At 33.3% G+C, this 26,553-nt stretch overlaps 1 protein-coding gene across 1 annotated transcript in view; it reads right to left on the bottom strand.

The window, feature by feature from the left end:
• Nucleotides 1–1,073: 1,073 nt before the first annotated feature.
• Nucleotides 1,074–26,553, bottom strand: part of LOC145243519 (isocitrate dehydrogenase [NADP], mitochondrial-like) — a 55,232-nt gene continuing 29,752 nt past the window's right edge. The window contains exons 3-11 of the mRNA XM_080106486.1: nucleotides 18,654–18,819; nucleotides 13,081–13,241; nucleotides 10,254–10,394; nucleotides 7,713–7,849; nucleotides 5,617–5,768; nucleotides 5,068–5,180; nucleotides 3,905–4,002; nucleotides 2,899–2,991; nucleotides 1,074–1,804 (exon numbers count right to left, since the gene is read on the bottom strand). Coding sequence (XP_079962612.1) covers nucleotides 1,729–1,804; nucleotides 2,899–2,991; nucleotides 3,905–4,002; nucleotides 5,068–5,180; nucleotides 5,617–5,768; nucleotides 7,713–7,849; nucleotides 10,254–10,394; nucleotides 13,081–13,241; nucleotides 18,654–18,819 — 1,137 coding nt within the window. The 3' untranslated portion in view covers nucleotides 1,074–1,728. The remainder of the gene's footprint in view (nucleotides 1,805–2,898; nucleotides 2,992–3,904; nucleotides 4,003–5,067; nucleotides 5,181–5,616; nucleotides 5,769–7,712; nucleotides 7,850–10,253; nucleotides 10,395–13,080; nucleotides 13,242–18,653; nucleotides 18,820–26,553) is intronic.

The following is a 26,553-nucleotide window of genomic DNA, read 5'->3' as shown; positions in this document are numbered from 1 at the left end:
CCCAATCTAAGTTTAATGACTCCAGAAATATTTTCAATTCTTTATGAACCTCATTCTCCTTCATCAGCCATCATTCACATGCATCACTAAAACATGCAGCCCAGCATGTTTACATAGCTCCTTATTTAAATTTGTTTCCTCTTGGAGAATAGACTTTCAGAGGCTTACAAATAATCAGGTTAAGCATACAAAATTAAATCATTCTAAAAAGGCATAGATTGTACATTTTCCAAATATCAGAATCAGATTTGTTTTGTTTTGTTTTTACAATGCTAAGCATCACTAACAGTTTTTGCTTACATTTTTCAAACATAACTTTTTTTCTTTAGTAATTTTATTACATTTGAATGAATACTTTTTTAATAAATGATATAAATAATAACTTAGCATAATAAAACAAGCAGAGCATGCAATGTCCCCCTCCACAAGTGAAAAATTTACTTTCACCATGACTAATGTTTGTGCAAAATCTTTTAAAAGTCCAAGGCATGGTTATTGAGAAAAGTGCAAACAAATGAACAATTTGGGGGCAATTTTATCCCCATAATGCCCCCTAGGAGAGGTAACCAGTTATCCCGGAAAATCTGTTCTGGTAAAAATTTTCTCTCACTAATGTTTGTACAAAAAATCCAAGGCGTGGTTATTGAGAAAAGCGCAAATGAACGAACAGGAATGAATTACTAGGTTCAATCCCTCCTTTGTTGGGGGTGACCAAAAATTACCCTACCATTAATTATAGTTTCAGTGGTAAGTTCCTTTTCCTAAAAATCAAACCTTCCTTAACCATAACCACTGACCTTGTGTTTCAGTAGACCCTACCCTAAAAAGTTAACTGTCCCAAATGCAATAGCAAAGAAATAGAGGTAGTTCACATTAAATTTATAAACAAAATCTGTTTTCTCAACATTTTGAGGGGCAGTGGGGATGTTAATCTAGAAACCTACATACTGAAAGTATTGCCAATGTTTTAGTATCATTTTTGCTTTTCAATTTGGTTAAATTTAGCTTTTTGTGAGAGAAAAAACACATTTGAAAGAGAAGAAAGTTGGACAGAAAAAGCAAAACACAAGAAATTTATTTTAATTTATTTATTTTCCAGGTTATTAAAAAAAAATAATAAAGACAAGGTCAGTTGTCGGCTGGGGAAAGATAGTCGACAAGTACAGATCTCAGCCATAAAAATTAATAGACACTCGGAAGGTAGATCTTTAAATGTGGAGATGAGTATTGAAGAGGGAAGTTATTGCCTCGCGACAGAATTTCTGATGACAAAAAAAAATTCTTTTAATGTAGGAAGAGAAACTGGAATCTTTGATGTGTAGAACAAAAAAGTAAAAAAAAAAAAAAAATTCTGTCTTTCATGTCCTACATTCGAGTGTATTTTTTTCACTATCTCCCGTAAAGGGGTGGAGGAGAGAGATTCTTTGGTTTCACAGAAACCTTGAAGGTGCAAAAATGCCACCCAGATTTTTTTTTTTTTTTTTTTTTTACTTTTGGTGTTTTGTTGCGCTGGCAAACGAAAGGATGTCCCTGTTTCTACACGAGGAAGTTGCATAGATATTGTGTTGGTCATACTAGTAATAAGGGTGGCAGAGTGACTAATGTGCATTGCTTTTTTTTTCGTTGACATACTAGCTAGTCCCAGATATATTTTTTCTATCTGTACTGTGGGAGACACCTTTAGTTGCCGTACTATCTTCCTGTCTTTAGTTCTAGAATATACCGAGATCACAACTCTTTATTAACAGTTTCGGCAATGGCATCCAAAAAGTCCATGGTGACCAAATAATGTTCTGGTTTTACACTGGAAGAAAAATAAAATAAAAATCACATCAGATAAAAGGTCAATGAAACTGTGCAAAATTAAAAAAGCTGAAATTTCTAAAGAGCAATTAAGTCTTATTTTTCTAAGGATGAATAGCAATTGGCAAAATGAGACAGCATTTTCTAAATCAATCTGTATAATTTACTGTTAATGTTTTTCCTTGTGAAATAATGTCTGTCAGTCAATACTATTAAAACTATTTTTCTGTAAAAACATTAAAAAAAAAAAAAAAAACTTTCTGTAAAAATACTACTAAAAACCTCTGCCAAAATATTTGTCAGTTAAATATTCTTTAAGTAAAATCAATTTTAAAATTGTAGCAATTTAATTATTTTTTTCTCAAGAAAAAAAAAAAAAAAAAAAATTTTTTTTTTGCCTTTTTATACCAGAAAAATAATTTTCAACTAAATATTTTCAACTAAAAACAAATTTCACTTTTCTGAAAAGTATTTATAAAAAATATTCCTTTTGAAATAAATGTATATTGGAGTCAGTACTATTAAAGACCCCCCCCTTCTCTTATAAACACCATCACTCAATTCCATATTGTCCATTCAGATTTTACTAATATAAACACTCAATTAGCAAGACCTGGTGGAAATTAGTGTTAAGAGAGCCGATGGTGTCACACACACATGCGTGTGCCCAGAGTGAAACTAATATTTACAGAAAGTGTCAGAGTCTGCATTTTCCTTTGTTTTATTTATTTTTATACTTGTGCACCTGTGCACATCTCTTTGGCAGTCGTCATGTGAGATATGAGGACACTGCCAGAGATGAAAGAGAAGACGAAGGAGAAGATGAGTATGGGAATAGTGTTGGAATTGGCTTAAAACGTTATCTTCAAAATAAAGATTAGACGCGCCATTATAGATTTAGGATTTCAAAACACGAATTCAAACAAGCAAAAATAAAAAGTGAATGAATGGGTAAAAGTAATCGCATTAGAAATCAGTAATCCAAAAGAATATATTTTGCTTTAACTATGTAGTGATGTTAAAATATGTAGTAGAATTTGGGTCCATAATTAATCAAAGCCAAATCATTTTATTTGAGAAAAAAATGCTACTTACTTTTTAAGGCCATAAATACATCCGGCCAAATCTTTGGTCATTTTGCCGCTATCAACAGTGTCAACACAGGCCTTCTCTAAAATTTGAGCAAACCTATAGGGTAAAAATATAAAAATAATTTGTAATACAAAATTTGTAAGGAATACAAAAAATAAAAATAAATAAAAAAAAAATATAATTATCCACATAATTAAAAAAAATATAATTATCCACATGATTAAAAAAAATATATATAATTATCCATATAATTAAAAAAAATATATATAATTATCCATATAATTAAAAAAAATATATATAATTATCCATATAATTAAAAAAACATAATTATCCATTCTGGGAGTTGGAGTAACAAATGTTGGAAAGAAAAATCACTTTGTGAACAGATTTATTTCTTCTGTCACATACAGTGAAATACAGTAGGCTTGTAACAGTATTCCTCCAAGCTGGCTATTCATTATTTTCATCAGCCAAGTCTCTAGTATACTTGATCATTCCCAATTTCAACAACAAATTCAAAAGGGAGAGGATCAGCTACTAGCTCTACCTTTCTCTTTGCCGTTTTAATCCAGATCTTTAGTTGGTAGCCTTTGCACTTCCCCCAGCCAACGAATAAAATTGGGACCACCAACTTACAGCTGTTGAAGAATCTATCCAAACCAGTGAAGTCTTCTTTGTATGGATAATGCGTTTTGGAATTTGGTAAGAGAGGCAGAAGTGTAAGATGTGTCATAAGGAGTAGAGATCCAGTACGTAAAATCTTTTAACAGGAACCAGAACACGTAATCGATAAGAGTATTGGGTGTATCAGCACTTATGTATTCGGTCTTGTTCAGCCCACAATTATTCTTGTAAACAATATAAGCAAATCAAAGCACTCCAGATTCACAGTAGAAAATAGTACAACTGGGCTAAACTCAATGTCAGTCAACACATTTTGCAGAGTAGGGAATTCATTTTTTTTTTTTCGGTTCATAAGCTAGATCATTAAGAGAAACAAAATTCTTACCTGACCAAGTCTTGATTGCCATCAAGTTTTCCCCTGTGTTCCAAGCCACGGGTCCAGGCAAAGATACTGGCAATGGGGTTTGTGCTTGTTGGGTTACCCTGGAAGAGGAATAAGCAAACGGTGAAAATACTAAAAAAAAAATTTGTAAGAAACACTACCCTATCTCCAGATCAAATTTTCAAAATTTGGAAAACCCAATACATTTGTTACTTGCTAGGTCTCAAGCATGCTTTTAAATAAAATTTTATTTTCATATCTAAAAGTATTTAATGCAAGCACATAGGTCTTTACAAAATGTTAAATTTATTTTAGTAGTATACTTAGCAACTGAACTATGATTGTTTAAAGTTTATTAGAATTGAGAAAATTTTTAAGTCTTGTGTACTATTGGTCCAGAAGCCAAGTTTAACAGTAAAAATATTGGCTTTAAAAAAAAAAAAAGAAAAAAAAAGTGGATTCTCATCTTGTGTTGAATAAAAATCAGTCATAATTGAAACAATTATTATTGATCAAGACAAAACATTAGATTATATTTAATTACGACTTAAAAACATGCAAAAATGACAGCATAATCAACTGCTCATATAAAACTTGTTTCAACAGCTAACACATTGAATCTCCAAATATTATTCATTACACAGTAAATCAATATAATCTAGTTTTTACTTTGATTATTTTTCTTGTAAAAGAAAACAAAACCCTATTATTAAACCCTCCATACTGACTAGTTGCTTTCCTTTAATATGGGACTATTATGTCAATAGAGTTACACAATATCGCACACAGCCAATTTAAAATCATTAAAATTTAAAAAATAGAATAAGCTAACTATTAAGGACACAAAAACAGAAAATATTAAATTTTATTTACATCTAAATTTTATCAAAATAACCAAAAGCAAAAAATAAATAAAAATTTAAAAAATAAAAATATTGCAATTTAAAATTGGGTAAAATTTACCCAATTTTAAATTGCAATATCTTTATTATTTTAATTTTTGAGTAAATTTTACAAAATTTACCCAATTTCACAAGGTAAACTAAGTTGATTTGTGATACCTATTTTAAATACATTCAGTTTACCAACACCATTATTACTACGAGTGGCAAGATTAGAAAGGATTCATTTTCCTCATTATCTAGCATATAGTCATATCTCCTCACCTTCTGATGTTCTCTGTAATGTCTCGTTACTGTTCCATGAGCAGCTTCAGACTCGATTGTCTTCCCATCAGGGCATATCAAAACACTGGTCATCAAACCAAGAGAACCATATCCTGAAAAAAAATGTAGAAAACGAAATATTAATTTGAGGATGCCCAGATGTACCAATGGCAAAATGAGATGAATTTTGCAACCAAGGGGGCCATGCAACAACTTTGATTTATTGTTCCTATACTTGCCTCCTCACATGAACAGAAAGAGACACAAAGTAGGATTTTAATGAAGAAAATCAAGCTTTAAGAAAGTGTTAATCCAGATTGGAACATAAATAAAAATTGCTTTAGTCTAAAGGATTTTTTCCTCGTAGACCAAGGACAAATGAAGTGTATTGTCAGAAAAAATACTACACTTCCATACTAGCATTGATCAATCAGTTGATTTCATAGCAAAATTAAATCTTATTTTATACAATACTGAGGAGGAGGGGGAGAAAAAAAGACAGTTCTGTTAAAAGTTCAACGTAGAAAGTTAACCTTTAGTTCCTCTTACCTTGAGCCACAATATCAGATTGAACATCTCCATCGTAATTCTTACAACTCCAAACAAAGCCGCCACTAGACTTAAGGGCCTGAGCAACCATGTCGTCAATCAAACGATGTTCATACCAGATGCCAAGCTCATCAAACTTCTTGGCATAATCACTTGAAAAAGAAAACAATTCTGTTGACATTTACTCAAACAAAGTGGAATAATTAAATATTTCACAAGTGATGGTCAAAAATATTTTTTTTATACATGAACATTAATATTTTCATACAGTTGCATTGAAATATTAGAAATGCATGCTTTTCCACATAGGGTCAAATTGGAAGGTTTTATTATGTCCAGTTGAGGTTTAAACTTACAAGCGATCTCTATGAATAGTCTACTAAACAGTCAACTCACTTGAGGCAAGTACAACATGTTTATTACTTCAACATAACAAAGCAGATTGTGTTTAAGCCAACAAAAGGAGGTAAAAGAGGCAAGGACACAAATAAAACCACAGAGGAGTTGCTGCTATTTTTAGGTTATTGAAAACTGTCTATATGATAAAAAAGTTGCTAAACTATTTTTGACAAGAAATTAAATAAAAAAATAAACCAATGTTCAGTAAATTTTATTTTAAACTAGCAGGCCACCTGGCATTGCCCGGTCATAAGACACACTTAAATATGATATTTGAATTCATGCAGATTATGTATTTATTATTAAAAAGACAATTCTCTATCAATTATTTTATTGAACCCAATATATAGTAGTGAGATCAAAACTAAAAAAATATATATTACTTAGGTCCCATCAGCAAGAATCGAAAGCAAAACATAACTCTCCACCCTCACTCCTTAGCCTTTGAGTCATGCCCATATGCATTATATATAAACATATATATATATATATATATATATATATATATATATGTTTAAAATATAATTATCCACCAACACGTGTTTTGTCATCTATGACTCATCAGAGTGGCTGAATCTAGCAAGATTCGAAATTGAGACCCCATGGAAAAAAGCCACAGGCCGATAATACGATTCCTTATGTAGATGTTATTTGTTTGCGATACTCTTTGAAGGAATTCAATTATTTATAAGTGCATTTTTGCCTAAATGTGAGTTGGGAATAATTTTCCCTTTTACCAATTTGGGTACCCCCAAATGGGGAGCAGCATATATATTGTTTAAAATATAATTATACACTGACACGTGTTTCGTCATCTACGCTTCACCAGAGTGGCTGAATCTAGCAAAATATAAATTCATCCATCTTATTTGTTTTTTTTTTTAAAGATGCAAAATGCCCGATCTTTGAAGACAAGATTCAAGAAAGGGCGCACAGTCTACTAAATTTTATTATATAGATGGTGATTCCAAAACAAATATCGATTTTATACAAAGTTTTCAGAAATAGATTTGCTTTATCATATATATATATATATATATATATATTCGATAACATGTTGAAATATGACTCCCATGGAAAGAATAATTTGTAAATTAAGTAGAAAATGGTTGCATTGTGTGTATTGACAACTATAAGGCAATGTACATCTGCCACATGGAGTATTCAGGCAACTCAACAATTTTACAAAACACAATGGCAGCATCCCACATACATATCTGACTTGACCAGATTTCACAGCAATGAAATTGAAGAATGGTTCAGTTTTGGTTGCAGATGGAAGAAAATTGCCCGTCTCACGCTAAAAGGAAAAAAGGGAAAAAGAAAGAAAAACGACTCTAAAACTAAATTTTTCAAAAGCCTATTTAAAAGTAAATTACAAACAACTATTTGGGTTTTTTTTCTAAGCCCTTCACAATGGCATGGCTAGTTTAATATAATTATCTTCTATAAGATTTGAAAAAGGTACTATGAGTACACCATATGAAAAATTCTAAGACAAGATGATAGGCTGACCAGATAAAGATTTAGACTGGAATGTCACTCCTGACAACTGAAAAACTGACCCAAGACCATAGGTGGTGAAATTTTGTTTCCAAGCATGTGGCGAAACTTTCTGGAAAATGCATATAAATCAAGAAAGTATATAACAGGAAATATCAAGGTTTAAAAAATGGGTCACTTGCAAAGTTACTTACGCTTCATAGATTTCTTCAAAGATGTCCTTGAAACGACCATCATAACGTTTCAAAATGGTATTCTTTGTGCTCATATACAGTGGCCATTTTTTCATTAATGCAAAGTTGAAGGATGCATGGGCAAAATCACGAATTGACTGGAAAGAAAAACAAAAGAGGGTGATGGTTAGTTTTTTTTGTTTGTTTTTTTTAACTTGCCTATACAGGATGGCAAAGTTAGACACAAGGTTAGTACTTAATGGGAGAAAATAAAAAATCTGAATCCAAAGAAAAATTAAAATTGCCTCAGTTTAAAAGAATTCCTCATCAACCAAAGACAAAACAGATACTAAATTTTGTTCCAAGCCAAAGAGCATCCATTAATTCTGACAAAACCCTTGAATTTGAACGTAACATTTTGAGATAAATTGAATAAAAAAAATTTGGAGTCAATTTAAAGCAAAATGCCATTGGTTTTTAGTGGTCAAGCTTGAGAATAGAACAGATGATTTTTAGTATCAAAAACAAACAAAATTTTGTTCTTAACCAAAAAAAATTATTCGACTTTATCTCAAATTTTTTTTTTTTTTAACAAAGTTAAATATGAGAAAGTATAAAATGTGAATTTTTTTTTCTTTTAGATAATTAGAATATCATTGTGTGGAATAGTAGGTAAGTGAAACAGGCTATAAAAAGGACACAAACATCACTACAACAAAACCATAGTTATACAACAATCATTTGACATAAAGGAGTATAGTTGTCTGACTAATGAAATATTTAGTTTCAGTGTCCTTATTTTTACTAGTCTGTTACAAAGTTAAAGACCTAATTTCAGGAGCAATTGACTCATTTCAAAAAATCTTAAGCTCAGCAAACAGAGTTATATTGAGTTGAACAAAAGGGTTTTTTTTTTTTTAAGATTATCTTTCTGGCCTACTCAAGATCGTTTTATATTCCTATTAGCAGGGTGACCCGATGTTACCTGGGACTGAACGATGATCGACGAATGTTTCACACTTTCATATTTTTTATTGTCATTGAAATCGATGAATAGCCCATTTTTTGATCAAATCGATTGATCGCAATGCACCAGAAGTCCCACATGCCTCTCGCAGTGACTAAGTTCCTAATATATTGCACTGTTGATTTTATAAAATGATTTTATATAATGGCTTGCATTAAAGTTTAAAATGCAAAAGTCATGTATCATGCTTCAACTATGCTCTAAACAGAAATATTCACTTCAAACATGTCCTTGTCATATCAAAGAACCTACTGTTGATTTTATGTTAGGCCTTTCAGCTTGTGTGGTAATAAAATTTCTCAAATGCACTTGTGATGTTAGGCTGTGTAAGATGTTAACTTTGGTTAAAATTGCCTGTCGCTGCTTTCATCGCATTATTTCGTTTATCGATACTTATCGAAGACATTCCAACACAAAACCTATTTAAGAACACTGCCAGGCACATAAATTACCTTTGTGCAAAATTTCATAACTGACCTAGGCATTTTTGAGTCCATAGGGAACAAACTCACAAAGTTCCTTTTATATAATAGTCGAGATAGAGATTCTTCAAATCCTGTAGTTGGTGTAACGAGTATGTTCGACAGTCAGATAAAATAAGCTTCTGAGCAGAGGAGTTCTTACATCCTTGCTTGTATTGAAATGGTTTGCTTGATACCAAAAACAAAACTTTTAGTGAGAGATACTCTGGCTGGCTGGCCAAAGATGATCGACAGATCAAGTGAAAGGTATAGTTTACCAAGCAAGATTGTCATTTAAGAAAAATTGCAGATATTGAAGAGTTCCAAATCAAGCATCTATATATTAATACGATTTTTTTTGAGATGATTGATTATTTATATATTAATACGATAGCGCATGTTATTTTGCGTGTCACACTTACATCTTTTTTCTTCCAAGTGACTGCGGTTTGATTGTTATGACTTTCCATTTCTTGTAATAAATAATTTTACCAAGAATTCTTCATAAATTTTCGTTTCAGTTTCGATCATAGCTGAAGGAACTCAAGTTTCATATATATATATATATATATATATATATATATATTTCTTATTAAATTTTTCCGTCAAGCTGATGTACCCAAGTAATATAGATATATATTTTTTTATGTTTGAAATCACAACTTCATAATATATACAAATCGATAGAAAATTGAGTCTATAATAATATATGAACTCTGCATAAATTAAAATATCATATTTAAGCAAATTTTAAACCTAGCCACGACAGGCATCCCTGCTAGCTTAGATAAATACTTTTTGCAGTTTTAACAAAAGAGCTACAATAATATCAGGGCATCTCCATTTACGCTGACCATCCACAGAATACCAACATATGACATGAAAGAGTCTGCTGTGGAATTTCCAGAGGTCCCACTAACAATGAATTGCATAAACTCAGTTATGTTTCTAAGCTTGTTTGAGTTTCTTATAAACTGAGAAAAGCAAATAAATGAACAAACTTTTTAGCAAGCGCAATTGATTCAGCTTTTTTTTTTTTAATGGCAAGAATAGAAAACCCATTTCACAACTCACCTGATCAGTATTGTACATTCCCATACCGACACCACCATCTTTGAAATTGAAAATGGTTATTCTGTTCTCTGTTCCATTTTCTGGTGTGAAGACCATTTCCAGTTTTCCTGGTCCAGGAATCACAAGATCAGTTGCTTTGTACTAGAAGAGAAAACAATAAAAAGATAACGTGAATTGGAATACAGAAAAGGTACTGCCAAATCTGCAGTAAAGAAGGTGCGCTCCTTTTACCAGGCTAGAAAAAGTCACCCCCTGTATCCTAAAAAAACCTATACATGAAGCTGGTATACTAATCACTAGTACCTTCATCTTGGAGGGGGGGTGGGGGTTCCAATCTAATATGCCCCACACCGTCTACTAAGCTTCAACCTCATCACCACATCCCAAAGTTTGTTTTACAATGGAATCTGCTCCAACAAACTTGCTGCACTTGTGTCTCCTCAATGAAAATATGTGACCAACCAATCAGGTAGGTAGATGAAAATAATGTTAACACTACTTAGGTTGGGTGTTTTATGGCTAGGGCTATGACAACAGAATATTCTTATTGTTTTTGACTCTCGAGTATATATCCGACACATTTAATCAACCGAGAACCACATCACTTTATATAAAAGCATATAAAATATCAACAGATACACACTATAGAGTAAAAAAAAAAAAAAAAAAAAAAAAAAAAAAAAAAAAAAAAAAAAAAAAAAAAATGAAATATACTGTTGTCATAGCCCTATTTATAACATAGCAACCCTTTTTGTTTTTTTTTTAATGCCAGTACCAGTAACTCTGGGAGGAGTTCATGCTTCAAGTTCTTATAGTTATTTTCCAAATATTTTTTTCACATTGTTTACTGGTATATCGACCTTAGAGATTAATTTGTGCTATAATGGTCGTTTTGTAAATGGATGCTTGCTGTATATTGTTTGTGATTGTTTATATAATGTTGAGCTTTTGTTTGCTATGCACATTTAGAGTGTTATTGACTTCTCACATTGATGGTAAAAAATTAAATTTTGTTGTAGATTACAATATTTTTAATTAAGTCCATGATCTTTTTTTGGTTTTGATTTAAGTATTTTTTTTTCAAATTTTCATTTAAAATATTTTCCTCTTAGAGTTTGTATTTTTACAATCCTCATGTCTTATAGCTAGCAGATATCCACATTAGCACTTTGGTTGTTCTTGTTTAAATAACAGCACTTGGATTAAAAAGCAAGTGTGGAAAATTCTATCTATTCATAGAAAGGAAGTTGAAAACAAGTTTTTGGCTTGTGTGCTGACCATCTCCGGACATTTTTCAAAACTGTCTTCATTTACCCTTCCGAGGAGCAGACGAATAAAAGCTTGGTAATGTTGTAAACGAATAAAGCAACAAAGCAGACACGTAACAACATTACTGGTGATTTTTTCTTTTAGTTACATTATTGTAGTTATAACAGAAGAGAAGAACGCACATTTGGGATGCTACATCACCAATACGACTATTTTTACAGCTAGAAGTCACTTTACAATAAAGGATACAAGTAGCCAATAAGGGAAAATAGCTTAAATCAGAATGAATTTCTTAATCTGAAGTATTTATGATTGTGTGTTTGGAGAGAAAACAGAATAAAAAGCAACTCCTTTTCTTAAACAATTCTAATGAGTTTCAACCAAGTCAAAATTAAAATCATTGAGTACTTATATAGAGGGGGGGTATGAATTTGGAGACTTATGTGATGCATGAAGAGAGTAGAGAGGAGTTATACACCCACCCCTTATCATATATGCATTTAATATTTTTTTTAAATAAAATTAACACTTTCAGAAAGAACTGGCATAAGGGACGGGGGGGGGGGGATCAGCATTATATATATATATATATATATATATATATATATATATATATATATATATATATATATATATATACACACACGGTGTCCACAAAGTCTGGCTGCATAATCTACAGGGTGTCCACAAAGTCTGGCTGCATAATCTACAGGGTGTCCACAAAGTCTGGCTGCATAATCTAAAGGGTGCCCACAAAGTCTGGCTGCATAATCTACAGGGTGTCCACAAAGTCTGGCTGCATAATCTACAGGGTGTCCACAAAGTCTGGCTGCATAATCTACAGGGTGTCCACAAAGTCTGGCTGCATAATCTACAGGGTGTCCACAAAGTCTGGCTGCATAATCTACAGGGTGTCCACAAAGTCTGGCTGCATAATCTACAGGGTGTCCACAAAGTCTGGCTGCATAATCTAAAGGGTGCCCACAAAGTCTGGCTGCATAATCTAAAGGGTGCCCACAAAGTCTGGCTGCATAATCTAAAGGGTGTCCACAAAGTCTGGCTGCATAATCTAAAGGGTGCCCACAAAGTCTGGCTGCATAATCTAAAGGGTGCCCACAAAGTCTGGCTGCATAATCTAAAGGGTGCCCACAAAGTCTGGTTGCATAATCTAAAGGGTGCCCACAAAGTCTGGCTGCATAACATTAAGTAGCCAGACTTTGTGGACACCCTGTATATATATATTATTTTTAAAAACAGTAATCTACAGACACACATGTTTCGGAGCCCTACTCCTCTTCAGTGTAGCTTGACTGTTGTAAGGATTCGAACCTTGGACCTTATGTATTTCAGTCCAGCGCCTTAATCCATTACGTTATGATGCCATAGACGATATATTATATAAAAAATATTGAGATCCACCTTTTCTTGGTGCAGAATTCCGTTAATAAACAAAGTTACATGTCAACCAGAGAAAAGGATTACCATTGGAATTCCATCAGAATTGAAAAAAAAAAAAAAATTCTTCACACTAGAGCACACTTCTACAACAGACACTTACCTGATCACCGTGAGCGTGTCTGCCAATTGTAATGGGCTGAGTCCAACCAGGGACAAGGCGTGGAATAGTTTGGCAAATGATGGGCTCCCTGAAAACTGTGCCACCAAGGATGTTTCGGATGGTGCCGTTGGGACTCAACCACATTTTCTTCAGTTTAAATTCTGTAGAAAAATACAAAAAGTAAATTATCACACAAACATTTACAAAGGTTATATTTCATCTTTAATTTTATTTAATATATTTTTTTTTTCTTTTCCAACCGGATCTGATCACATGTTTTACTTCATTTTTTTCTCCACTTGTTTTATTTTTCTGCCCACTATCACCTCCATATCTTCCCTACCTCCTACTCTCCCTTGTCTCCTCCAGTATCTATTGCCCCCCCCCCCTCAGTTTTTCTTTCTTCACTGCAAAAAATGTCAAGTTCTATGCAAAACTATGGCTCAAATGTATTTTACTAAATGAATACGGTCAAACACACCAACCAAAATATTTTGGTATTGCTTTCATGTGTTTGTGTACAGATTTCTATTCATGTTGCTTGATTGTCCACATAATTTGCCATTTTGTCTGAATTTTTTTTTTCAATGTTTCACTTGGACAATCAAGTATCCTCTTCTTGGATCGAGCTTTCTAGTAAGCGAAATCATCTATCACTAGCATATAATGCAAGGTAGGTTTATATATTTTTATGTAAAGTATTCACTGCTAAACTAATTTGATCATTATGAATTTTGGAACACAGCTGCTGAGCATAAGGATGTGTATAATGTGGGTTATATTTAGCTTTATGCAAAGGGGGACAGAATTTGTCAAATTTTAGTAGGTATTAAGACATCAATAAAATATTCTGACTTAGTTTCATTGAAACGTATATTTAGGAGGATAGTATGAGAACAACCTTCCATTTGAAAATTCAGAGATTTCAGATTTGCATTAAATTTGAGCCATAGTTAAGCGAAATTCACTGAATTTTAATTTCTTAAAAATCCTTAAGTTTAATAAGCCATTACATTTTAGGCATTTTCTAGAATAAAAATGTAATGAATTTTAATCAAAATTAGAATAAGGACTCTTTAATAACATTATATTTTAATCTTTATAATGGAACAAATGTGGTGCAAAACTGTCCTGGGAATGAATTTTACCATTCTGAAGTACGTATTCTAGTAATATATTAGTGTTGAGATGATTACTTGGAATCGGAAATATCGGAACTTTTTGAGGTATCAGAAAAATTTGTGTTTATTTTTCAATGCCAAAAACGATTCCTTTTTTTGTTTTTGGATTTTGTTTAAATTAAAATCTTCCACTGTTGGTAGTAATGATAAAATAAATTTTTATTGATTTTAAACTATGAAGAAAACTAAAGTCTATAGATCACTCATACACCAAACAAGTTTATGTTCACGTTTGAGAAAATTAACTGTTTTTTTACGGTAATAGAGAGAAGATAACTTTATGGTTGAACATTTACAGATTTATAAAGAATTGGAATCGCTACTTGTATCGGAATCCGGAAAAATGTTGGAATTGTCCCATCACTTATATATATATATATATATTTATTTCAGAACCTTGTTCTTGAACATTTATATGCAGATGATGCAGACTGTTTCAGAAGCAGACACACAGATGATTATGGGCAAGTTATCAGAAGCTTGCAAAGCTTTCGGACTTACTATCAGTCTCAAGCATGTTATGTATTCTCCTCCTATAGGAATGCCATATGTTGAACCAAACATCTTGGTTGATGGTAAGAAGTTAAAAGGTCACGGACAATTTTGTATATCTGGGTAATACGCTGAGTAAGGACTGTATGCTTGATGCTGAGATAAATCACAGAATAGCCAAAGTCTGTTCTGCTTTTGACAAATTGGAGAAACGTGTATGGTCTGATCGGGGAATCTCAGCAAAAACAAAGCTAAGTGTTTATGAAGCATGCGTTATCACTACATTGCTTTATGAGTCCGAGACCTGGACAACATATAGAAATCATCTCAAGTAATTGGAAAGGTTTCACCAAAGTTGTATTCGGAGAATACTTAATATTAACTGGAGGACTCTAACACCTGACATTGTGGTTCTTGAGCGATCAAATAGTAATAGTATTGAAATGAAAATCATTTAAAATCAGATGTGCTGGACTGGACACTTGGTTAGGATGGAGGACAAATGACTTCCTAAACAACTGTTTTATGCCGAGATAGATAGGAGGAAAAGACCACAACATAAACCAAGGAAAAGGTTTAAGGATTCTCTGAAAAACTTGAAAACACTAGAGATGGATGTACATAACTGGCAAGCCCAAGCGAAAGATCGATCACCGTGGAGAAAAACCAGAGAAAGTTGTAAGATTTTTGGAGAGCAGCGTGTAGAGCTTGCTGTCTTTAAACGTGTTTTAAGAAAGCAGGACGATAATAGAATGTCAAAGAAATTGCAACAGGAACTGATGTGCAGTGTATGTGGCAGATACTTTCTGTGAAAAGCTGGTTTTGTTAATCATATGAAATCACACAATCAAAGACAGGAACGACAGTCTTAGAAAAAGGCTTCTACAGCACACCTGGCAACGCTAAGTTGTCACATGTGTGGTCTAATCTACAAATCTAAAAGTGGTCTGACACAGTATTCGACGATTCACAATATTATCATGTGATCACCTTTACAAGAAGGAAAGTTTTTATGCCACATTTGTGAATTTTCACGTAGGACTAAAGCTGGATTGAAGAGTCATCTACACGTACACGGACAGAATAACTTAAGGAAGAGATGGCAAACTTTGGTCAAGAAGTAGCAAAATCATCATTATATATATATATATATATATATATATATATATATGACAGAAGAGAGTTCCTTATAACCAGAAACGTTTTTCACCATCCTCATCAGGGGCGAATGATGGCATTTTGATTTTTAAAAAGGGGGGAAAAAAAATTGAAAATAAGGTAAAAATGAGGACATATTTACGATTACCATAAAATAAATATGTACAGGGAGAAAAGAGAAAAAAGGGGATTATACACACACACACACACATATACATATATATATACATATATATTAGTTTTACATTTCTTCCAGGTCTTTTTTACACATATTTTATCTTTCTTTTAATATTATTGGATCCATTTCATTGTACCTATTTGTGAATTATTCCATGGATTTCTGCCTTTTGGATTACTTTGGATCATCTTCCAATTACGCAATTCCCTTGGAATTTACTTGTGCGAATGGAAATTTAACCAACTTTTTTGGATTTTGATTTTTGGATTTTACCGTCATTGGATACTTTACCCTTCACCAGACTATCCATTCACGTGAAATAACTTTTTTTATTCACCCTATTCCCTCTGCTTCATTTTTTGTTATCAATTAAGTTCTATGACTTACTTGTAGTTTCATCAAATACTTTTGCAAGCAAAATTCAATCCCGCATTTTGCTAAATCCTATCCTCTGATGAGAAGGAAAGTATTTCTTTGAAACTCCGCGGATTAAGGACTATCCACTTATTTAGTGTTTCCTTTTTAAAATTAAATGTTTTTAACTCTTTTTCAAATTGTTTTTTAACATGTTTTAATAGCTATTTGTTCTTTAATGGATATTGCTATAAAAAATAAAAAAAAATATAAATAAATAAAAAAAGAAGAAAAACTCATCGAAGAGTATGCGTAAGGAACAATATATTCCACATATACGGGAAAGAGAAAGAAAAAAGGGAGAATCATTTGTAGATCCCACATAGAAAATATACACTAAAAAGAGGGAGTAGAAAAATTATACGTATACATGTATAAATATACATATCTAGCTATATTATCCCTCTACAAATCACCCAAAAGGTCCAGCGTATTAATGAACCTCTTCTGCCAGCATAGAGAGAGCCTGAGTCGTGCAATGGAGCCAGATTCGAGTTTTCAGATGATTACTCAATCAGCCTCGAAATAGAATTGAAAATTTGTCCTTATATGCCAAACCACATTCTGGATTATCTAATAAATGCTGGCCAATTGCAGAATCTAAACTATCATGGGTACGGTTGAGGAGAATTTTATTTTTATCACGAAAACCTGAACGTACATGTTGCCCGATTCTTGTTTCAAAGTAAACACTGGTTCTCCTCACGTAGACAGCATCACACTGACATTGGAACTTATATATAATATTACTAAGTTTTGTGTAAGGCAAACCATCCTTTTTGAAAGAAGAAAATGCAGATTTAATATTGAAAATCACACGAGGTAGAACAGACGGGAAACAATTGTTAATAATCTGTTTAAGTTGGTTAATGAGAGGGACAAATTTTTCTCTAACCTATGGCAACATAAGATATACGAGACATTTAGAAGGGCTAAAGGTTATATCTTTATTAAATTGGTTAATTTTAAATTTAATACATTTATCAATAATGAATTCGGGGTAGCTATAATTTTAGTAATTTCTGGCTGAAAGAACAAATTACTAAGGCCCTATGTACCAACGTATAAATCAATGCCAACTTGGTGGTTTTGGATGTAAATGAACACCATTTAGTATATAAACCTGTAAAGGTTGGTTTTCTGTATATACAGGTAAGAAAACTACCTCTGGACTTTTTGACCAAACATCGAGAAACGGGAGAGAATTGTCCTTTTCCATCTCCATAGTGAAAGACAAAGCGTGATGTAAGGAATTGAGATGTTCAAAGAATTCTAAAGCCAGGTTCCGAGAAAGAAGAGCCGCAAATGTATCATTCATATAACAAAAATATAAAGCAGGAGTGTTATGTGGGGATTTGAAAAGTTTTAAATCATAAAACCCAATGAAAATGTCGGCAAGGATAGGACCTAAGGGGCTACCCATGGAAACCCCATCATTTTTTTTTGTACATAATATATATATAAAAAAAAAAAAAAAAAAACTTTGTATGCAAGAGTTCATTCCCTATGGACTCCAAGATGGCTGGGCCAATTTTTTATATTTTGCACAAAGATACTTGATGTGTCTGGAAGTGTTCTTACATAGGTTTTGTATCAGAATGCCTCTGATAACAAGTACTGAAAATCAGAAAAACCTGATTAAAGAAGGAAGTCAGATTTTGACTAGAGTTAATACTTTTATACAACCTAACATCACAAGTGCATGTGAGAAGTTTGGTCATCGCACACGCAGAAAGGCCCAACCTATAAAATCAACTGTAGATTCTTTTATAAGACAGTGGTGCATTCGAAATCAATGTTTCTTTTTAGAGCAAAACTTAATCATGGTACTTAACTTTTGCATTTTAAACTTTAGGTGAAGCCATTATTTATCGATAATTTTATAAAATCAACAGTAAATTCTCTACAGTGCATTGTGAACTAAGTCTGCGGGGAAGCATGTGACGCTTTCTCCCAGTACATTGGAGTAGAGGTGCAATCAATCGATTTGATTAAAAAAAAAAAAAAAAAAAAAAAAGGGGCGATTTGACCGATTTTTCGATGACAATAAAAATATGAGAGGGTGGAACATTTGTTCATCCTCATTCAATCCTGGACAACATCGATCTACCTGCTAGTATAAATAAAATAAGCAAAATACAAAAACTTACCTTCTACCCTGGCTTCATCTGGAGTGATAGTGGCACACTTGATGCCCACATTATACTTGAGAATGGCATGAGCTGAATCGATGGTGACCTGATCATCTGTGGCATCACGGTAAGGAAGACCCAAATCATAATACTTACAATCAACGTTGACAAAAGGGAAAATCAGCTGCAAATGAAAACAAAATTTTTTAATAAAATTGGATAACGTCAATTATATTTACACAATTTTTTTTTTTTTTTTTTTTTTTTTAACTTAGGTTATTTTTTTAAATCTTTTTTCAAAGGTATTTAAGGCACAGGAAAATAAAAAAAGTTTTAAGGTTTTTGTTAGGACTAAACATATCCAAAGCAATAGCTGAATCCACAGAAAAAAAAAAAAAAAAAAAAAAAAAAAAAAAAAAAATCGCCTCTATGAGGACAATAGATAGTTACTTTCAAATCTACAAATCACAAGGAATATTTATAACCACCAATAAGTTAAAAAACTCACATCATGAAATACACAATATCAAAATATATGATAGATGACTCCTCTCAGATTAGTGGTAATACTGGGGGTTTCCCCCTTGACCCCAAAACCAACAGAATCTAAACTATTGTTAAGATATCTCTGCCAACAGGGGAAAAAAGCTAAATCAGTCCTTTTTAGCAACTGGAGGTAAACCTTCCCAGGCTTTGCCATCATCTTTTTAGAAGGGGTTAGTTTCTAATCGCCTAAGGCACCCCTACTGGGGAACACTGGCAAGCCTGTCCAGACATTTTTTACAGACCGGAGTGCTCTCCGTGTAGAGTGCTGGCTTTTCAAATCCCACTTTTAAACCCTTGTGTCACATCATCCTGGATACTTATTCCTAAAAAGTACTGCTTTCTCAACACTCACTGGCTGTTTGAACTTTTACCTAACCCTTTTAGAAAAGATAAACAAAAAAGTATTAAAAAAAAAAAAAGTATTAAAAAAAAAAAAAAAAAAAAAAAAATTCAGAATTTGAAATTTCATAATTGATTGAAAAATTGTTGTCTGCCAAGTAACAGTGCCTTTTATTTCGGTAAAAGTTAAACCAACAATATAGATTTAGGTAAGCCCGTTCCACAGCAGACATCCTAACTGTAATCTCAGAACGTATATACCAGTCACTGGACAAAGCAGAGGAGGGTAGAGCGGTAGCTCTAGATATATCTAAGGCTTTTGACAGGTTATGGCATGAGGGTCTTAAGAAAATCAGCTCATACGGCATCACTGGAAGAATACATAACATAATTAGATCCTTCTTAGATAAGAGAAAAATCCAGGTTGTCATTGACGGTCGTACATCTAAACAATATAATATAAATGCAGGAGTGCCTCAGGAGTCTATCCTTGGACCTCTGTTATTCCTAATATTCATAAATAACCTCCCTGACAATTGTCTGTGAAATGGGTATGTATGCCGACGACACCATGCTCTATAACAGACACGACAGGAAAACAAATGAACACATATCTAAAGAAATGGCAGAAACACTAGAGAAAGACCTCCGATCCATAGTGGAATGAGGACAAAAATGGATGGCCACATTCAATGCTGCCAAGACTAAACTTGTTTCCTTCAATAATTACAAGAAACCTTCCCTACCACCAATAGCAATGGCCAAAGACTTTATCTGAAAGTACATCTTTTAAACTCCTCAGCCTAACGTTCACAGGAAACATGAGTTGGAATAATTACATTAAGAACATTGCCAGGACCGCTGCGAAGAAGGTGAGTTCTCTCTACCATGCTAGAAAGCTATTAACGCCTGAAAGTATCCTATACCTCCATAAGGCCACCATTCACCCATGTATGGAGTATTGTTGTCATATTTGGGCTGGTGCATCTGCCACTAGTCTCTCGCTCCTAGACAAGGTTCAAAAGAGTCGCCAATTTGATAGGTCCTGAACTGTCAGCTAAACTTCAGCCTCTGTCACATCGACGCAATGTAGCATCCATCTGCCTGTTCTACAAGTACTTTAACAGTGAATGCTCTGACGAACTGCAAGCACTTGTGCCCCCTCGACGTAAATACCCCTGACAAACCCGACAAGCAGCTAAATCCCTAGATGCAAGAGAGCCTTCTACTCCAGTAGTTTCTTCTCCAGAACAGCTACTCTTCGAAATTCCCTTCCAGGTCCCTGCTTCCGATTGTACTGACATGCAGAAGTTCAAGTGCAACGTGAACTGACATCTTGCTGCCCAACTTCCTACACAGTACCCCTGATGCTTATGTCCCTGATAGTAGCCCCCTACAACAAAGTGGCAATGTGTCTTGTTTGGGGTGAAAATATAATAAAAAAAAATAAATAAAAAAAAGATTCCTAAAAAGCACTGCTTTTTCAAATACGTTTCTATGCTGTTTGAATATGAATTGATCATTTTTTTTTTTTTTGTAGGGGAAGAGATGATAGAAGCAATATTTCCTCACAAATGACAGTTTCTTTGCAAAGTGTTTTTACCTGAACTAACCTTAATATAATCCCAACCTAACACTACCGGATCTTACAATAATTCTAACTTCACCTCTTTTAGTAAAAGGTAAAGATTCACATATCCAAAAACCATAAAAAAAAAAAAAAAAAAAAAAAAAATCAAATGAAAAGTTGCAAAGATAAGCGTATTAAAAAAAAAAATGTCAAAGTCGGAACTTGATCTTTCTGATTGATTGAAAAATAGTCAATTAAAAGGTCTTTTTTTATTATATAATTCAGTGAAAGTCTAAACTTAACCAGCTTTCTCTGTTGGCAGTCGGATACCTATGTCTAAAAACCATCAAGTTTTGCACAAAAATGGTTAGTAAATAAAAATAATAATAAAAAAAAAGTTGGTAAAAATTCCACAAACTCCAAAAATAACCATGTGGCAGCAGCGGTAGCAACATCTTGAGAAACTGCAAAGGTCGATGATCTCAAGATGATAAATGTTTCATTGCAATTTTTAGATGGGAGTTAGGGGGAGGAGAGGGAAAGATTTTTTGCAAGAGTGGAAGGCAGGTGCATACCTCCTCTATCCCTACTCAACCCAACATGAATAGCATCTACTTCTCAGAGAGTTAGGTGTGAAAGTCACATTCAGAGGAAACAATCTTTGAAAAAGTTACAGAAAGGTAAATGCAAAGAGAAATACATTAAGAATTAAAGAGGGGGGGGGTAGAGACAACCTTCGATAAAATATTTGGTTTAACATCCATTTTACATGCTGGCATATGTTGGGTACATGCGCATCACTATAATAGACCAGACAATCATGCAATTGGGATCTTTTACTGGAGGTGATGTGAATTTTCTATGATCAACATAGCAATTAAAATCAGGAAGCAAATAAAAAAGACCCAGAATGAATTAATCGATAAATATGATAAAATCTGATAAATAGGCAACTTAGACTAAAGCCAAATTTTAATTTAAATATGGAATTTTAAAAAAATCTTTATTAAGAGTTTTTTTTTTTTTTGAGGGGGAGAGTTTCTTTTTGAGAATTCTAACCATAGCCAGACTTATTTCAGAGTGACATTTTCCAAGAGTAATGACAGTGAATTGTTAGCAGATAATGAGATCTTTGATGACTGAAAAATTTATCTCCAAAGACTTCAGCCTGTTATAAGAATGGCCATGGTTAGACAGCTTTAAGAAATTGACTTCCAAACTATCCCAATCTCTAGTCAGGTTTTTATCCATATTCTGTAAGGTTTTGGTACTTTCCATAATCAAAACAGATTTTTTTTTTTTTAACCATAAACTTAAACTAACCATAACTTAAGCGTTTTAGTAAAGGTGAAAAAGTATAAAAAAATATTCCACATAAAAAGTTGCAAATAAGGGTATCCAAAAAAGTTCTGTAAAAAATCAAAAGTCAATTTAGGTCCATTCATTTGCAATCGAAACTACTTAGACACACCAGTTTAACATGGCACACACATCTCACTTTCAGCCATGTTTTTCTTGGCATTACCTTGTAAACTAAACTTGCTAACTCAACTGTTCCACATCTAACCCAAGAACTCTCATCCATTCTTTCAATGTGTCTTTACGAATGTAGTCTTCTGTTCTACACACATCTGCCCATACTCTTCAGATTTAATCTTCCTCTGAGGTCATCAGATCTATCCTTAGATATCACATTACACATCCATTGTATCATTCTCATATCATTTCTCTCCATGCAACGCATATCCTCAACTATTACTAGCAAGGTTTCACTTTTATACATCAGTGTATACACATGCTTGATAGACTTTTTTTTTTTCATTTTTCTTAACCTTTTTCTTCTAGGGGGTGGGACATCCAACCAGATGTCTGACATTTACCCCTATTTTAGTGAGTCCAACCAAGAGATCTTTTCCGGATTCTAGCCGTCCCTTTCAGTGCAATCGTTTGTATTTCACTTGCACTTGGTTCACCGGGTATGCTTGCTATGTACTTTTTAAAGTTCTTTTTCATAAGCCCAGTTGCTCCTATGATGACTGGTATAATTGAAACGTCTTTTAATTTCCAATTTCGTTTCATATCATACATAAGTCCCTGATACTTTGTTATTTTTTCCCTCTCAGCTCTGTTAAGCCCTGTATCATTGGGTACACTGACCTCTATTACGGTCGCTTTTTTGTTTGCTCTGTCCCAAATCACTATATCTGGTTTAATAGCTGCGTTTTCTAAATATGTACCAGTAGGGATTATGTAGTCATAGTGAATGGTGTAGTTGTCATTCCCAACTGTTCGTTCGGGTATATGTTCCCAGGATTTTTTACTACACTGAATGTTGAGTTTCTTACGTATTTTCCAGTGAAGGTATTTGCAAACTGTTATGGCGATCTGTATAATAACCATCTCCAATTAGAACTTTGCAACTAGAAATCAGGTGGCCCACATTCTCAACCTCAGTGTTGCAGAACCTGCATTTATTATTATTGCTTAGACCACTCATCTTTTTGAAGACGTTCGTCATGAGGCCCTGGTCTTGTGCAGCCAATATCAACCTCTCTTGGTCGTAATAGAGGGATCCTCTTGAGCCAGTCCAGGGAACCATCCCTATCGATATATTCTTGGGATAGTTCAGTCGGTAGGTATTTTTCCCCGTTTATGGTTGGTCCATTCTTCTGTTTTAACACTTTTTTTGTTTTATTCTACTTCAGTCGAAGTTCTCAGAAATCAAGGAGTCCACAACCTGAAGCTAACACTTGAGCTCTATATGAGATACATAGATATTCGAATGTTCCATTTAAGTTCTTTATCTCTCAAGCACTGAGTTAGTAAAGTAATTGAGAACATAATTTTCCTCTCCCCAATTAACCATTTTTATACGTTGTAGTATATCTTTCATGTTGGTCTCATGGTCTTACTGGATTCCAGAACAAGAATTTATCTAGTCTGGTGGAGTATCCAGCTTTGTGCTATTACTTGAGGTAATATCACTTGGAGAAGGTGCACCATTCCTCGGAAAAGCTGTGGGGGAACCGTAGTGAGGAGATCTTATTTGGGCTGCGAATACTATGTGGTTTTGAATCTTTGGTCAGGGTTTACTTCTATGGAAAAAGTATCCTCATGCCAGATTGTTCTGACAAACCCCTGTACAGAGAGACCGTAAGACACTCGAGGATAGTGTCTAGTAGGCATTTAAGTTCTCCCCCTGGATAGTGAAATGTTCGTTCAAGTTCGAATACTCAATCGTCACTAATTTAAGATTATGCAGCTGAGACCAAGACAGTATAGAAAGAAGAGTGCAAAAGCAGGAGATTTCTTAAGATTGATCACACTGAAAGATTGGATAACAATTTTGGGTTAGTAGATGTAAAACAGTTGAGGTGGCAGAGTCAGTTAGTAGAAGAACCCCAGGGAAAAACGAGGGCGAGAGTGATAAACATGAATTTGAGAGAACCAGATAAAGACCTGGCCAGAGATCGTTTAGGTTGAAAGTTAATTCCTAAAAAAAAAAAAAAAAAAAAAAAAAAAAAAAAAAAAAATCTAACACAGGCCAACATGTAGAAGAGGACATTAAATCTCAAACTTTATCAACTCACTTTTTAAAAATTGATAAGTAGCTATTTTTGCACCGTTTTATACAAAATACTAGCAGGACATGGTGTTGTCGGGTCATAAAATAACAGAGAACTCCTGTAAGAGCAGCTGCACGTGTAATTATAAGGTGAGAGTTGCACAATCCCCAACCACAACTCTTCTGGAGACCAGTGGCAAGAAGGAGTCCAGCATGATTGGAAACAATGTTGAGATACAACACCTGGAATTCCCAAATGGTCACCCATTTTAGTATTGACCAGGCTTGATGTTGGTGATCTGGTGTGGCAACAGGATTACGCTGTATATAATTAAATATAATATTTTAAATTTTTGCAGATTTCGTATTTATTATTATGAATCCAATTTTTTATTAATTATATTGTACCCAATATATACTAGGGATTTCAAAAAAAAAAAAAAAAGACTTGGGTACCATCAGCTAGAATCAAAACCAAAACACTTAGCCCTCCAGCCTTAGTTGTTACCATTTGAGTTGTTATCAGACAAATAAAAAATAGTTAAAAATGGGCAGACTGACATAAATGTACATTTGCACATGCATACAAAAGTACAAAGTTCCAATTTTTTTTTTTTAATTTCGACTTTTTAGCAGCTATTTTTACCGGTTAAAGGCTCATAAAAGAATGGTCCACATAAAAATGCAATCATTTAACCTGGCTCTGCAACCTTGCATCTCTGAAGAGATGCACTTTGAAAAAAATGCAGAGAGACACAGACAGTGAGCTTTATAACTTAGATTACAAAAAATAAACTTTTGTTACTTTTTTAAAGTAGACTTATTTTATTTGAGAGAATTCTTCTGTTGTAACACAATTGACTCTGCGAACAGTGTTAAAATTTAGCAAAAATTTTGAACCAGTACAATGAGCTGACGATCATTCACAAGTATAAGCTGTCAAGGGTTCAAACCTAGACACCATTGTTTAATTCTCATTTTTCTCTTCATGCAACAAAATCTGAAATCAGGATGAATTTCTCGACTTAGATGTCATGACCCACTACCAATTTTCCAATTTAGCAGAGCTTTATATGTTGCGAGTGAAACGGTTGCATTTTGCAAAGTGGCGACTAGAAATAAAACGCTTATCGTTTTCACTAACAATCTTCCAAACTTATTGCTGAATGAAAAATGTCTCTTCAGCCATTTTTTTTATAATGAAACAAGTCAAATTATTTAGTAATAAAAAGTTTGATAGAACAATATGCTATTTTTTTTTAATGAAGGCTGTTTAAAAAAACACCTGAAAATTTGAATTCATACTTTTAAGTCTTCACATAAAATTAAGTGAATATTAAGAATTACACTTATTTGGAGAAAAAAAAAACAAAAAAAAAAAACACAAACAAAAAATCTTTAAAATGTACATATTTGTTACAGAACGAAGATGTCATATATACCGAAAGCCCATGTGTGGTTGATTAGTAACTTTTCTATTTGGCTAGTAAACAGTAAAGGTCAACTAAAGATAAATTTGTTCATAGATTGCCTTAAATTTTAGGGGGTGTTTATTATTCTTGTCAATTGGCTAAAAATGTAGAATTTCATTTTTTGGAGAGAGTTGAAAGGTGATTTAGCAAAGGGTGGTAATCTACAACAATTTTTTTTCCATTCTGAAAGTATCAACCGATATGTGTTAAAGACACAGGTAAACATTCATTGATGAAACAAAACTCTTCTACCTCCCCTAGTTGTGAATCATTTGAAAAGGGAAAATCTAACATTTTCAAAAAGAGGGAAAAGGGAGATGAGATAAAACAAAATATGAAAGAAAAAAAAAAAAGAAAGCACAGGAAAAGGATAAGAGATAAAGCAAGAGAGAGCAAAGTAGAGGACAGTCAAGCACTGCTGAACAA

This window comes from Euprymna scolopes, chromosome 22, assembly GCF_053919585.1.
Source record: "Euprymna scolopes isolate OS-2025 chromosome 22, ASM5391958v1, whole genome shotgun sequence".
NCBI lineage: Eukaryota > Metazoa > Mollusca > Cephalopoda > Sepiida > Sepiolidae > Euprymna > Euprymna scolopes.
The sequence above is the reverse complement of the archived record's forward strand: the minus strand, read 5'-3'. Positions and strand labels throughout refer to the sequence as shown.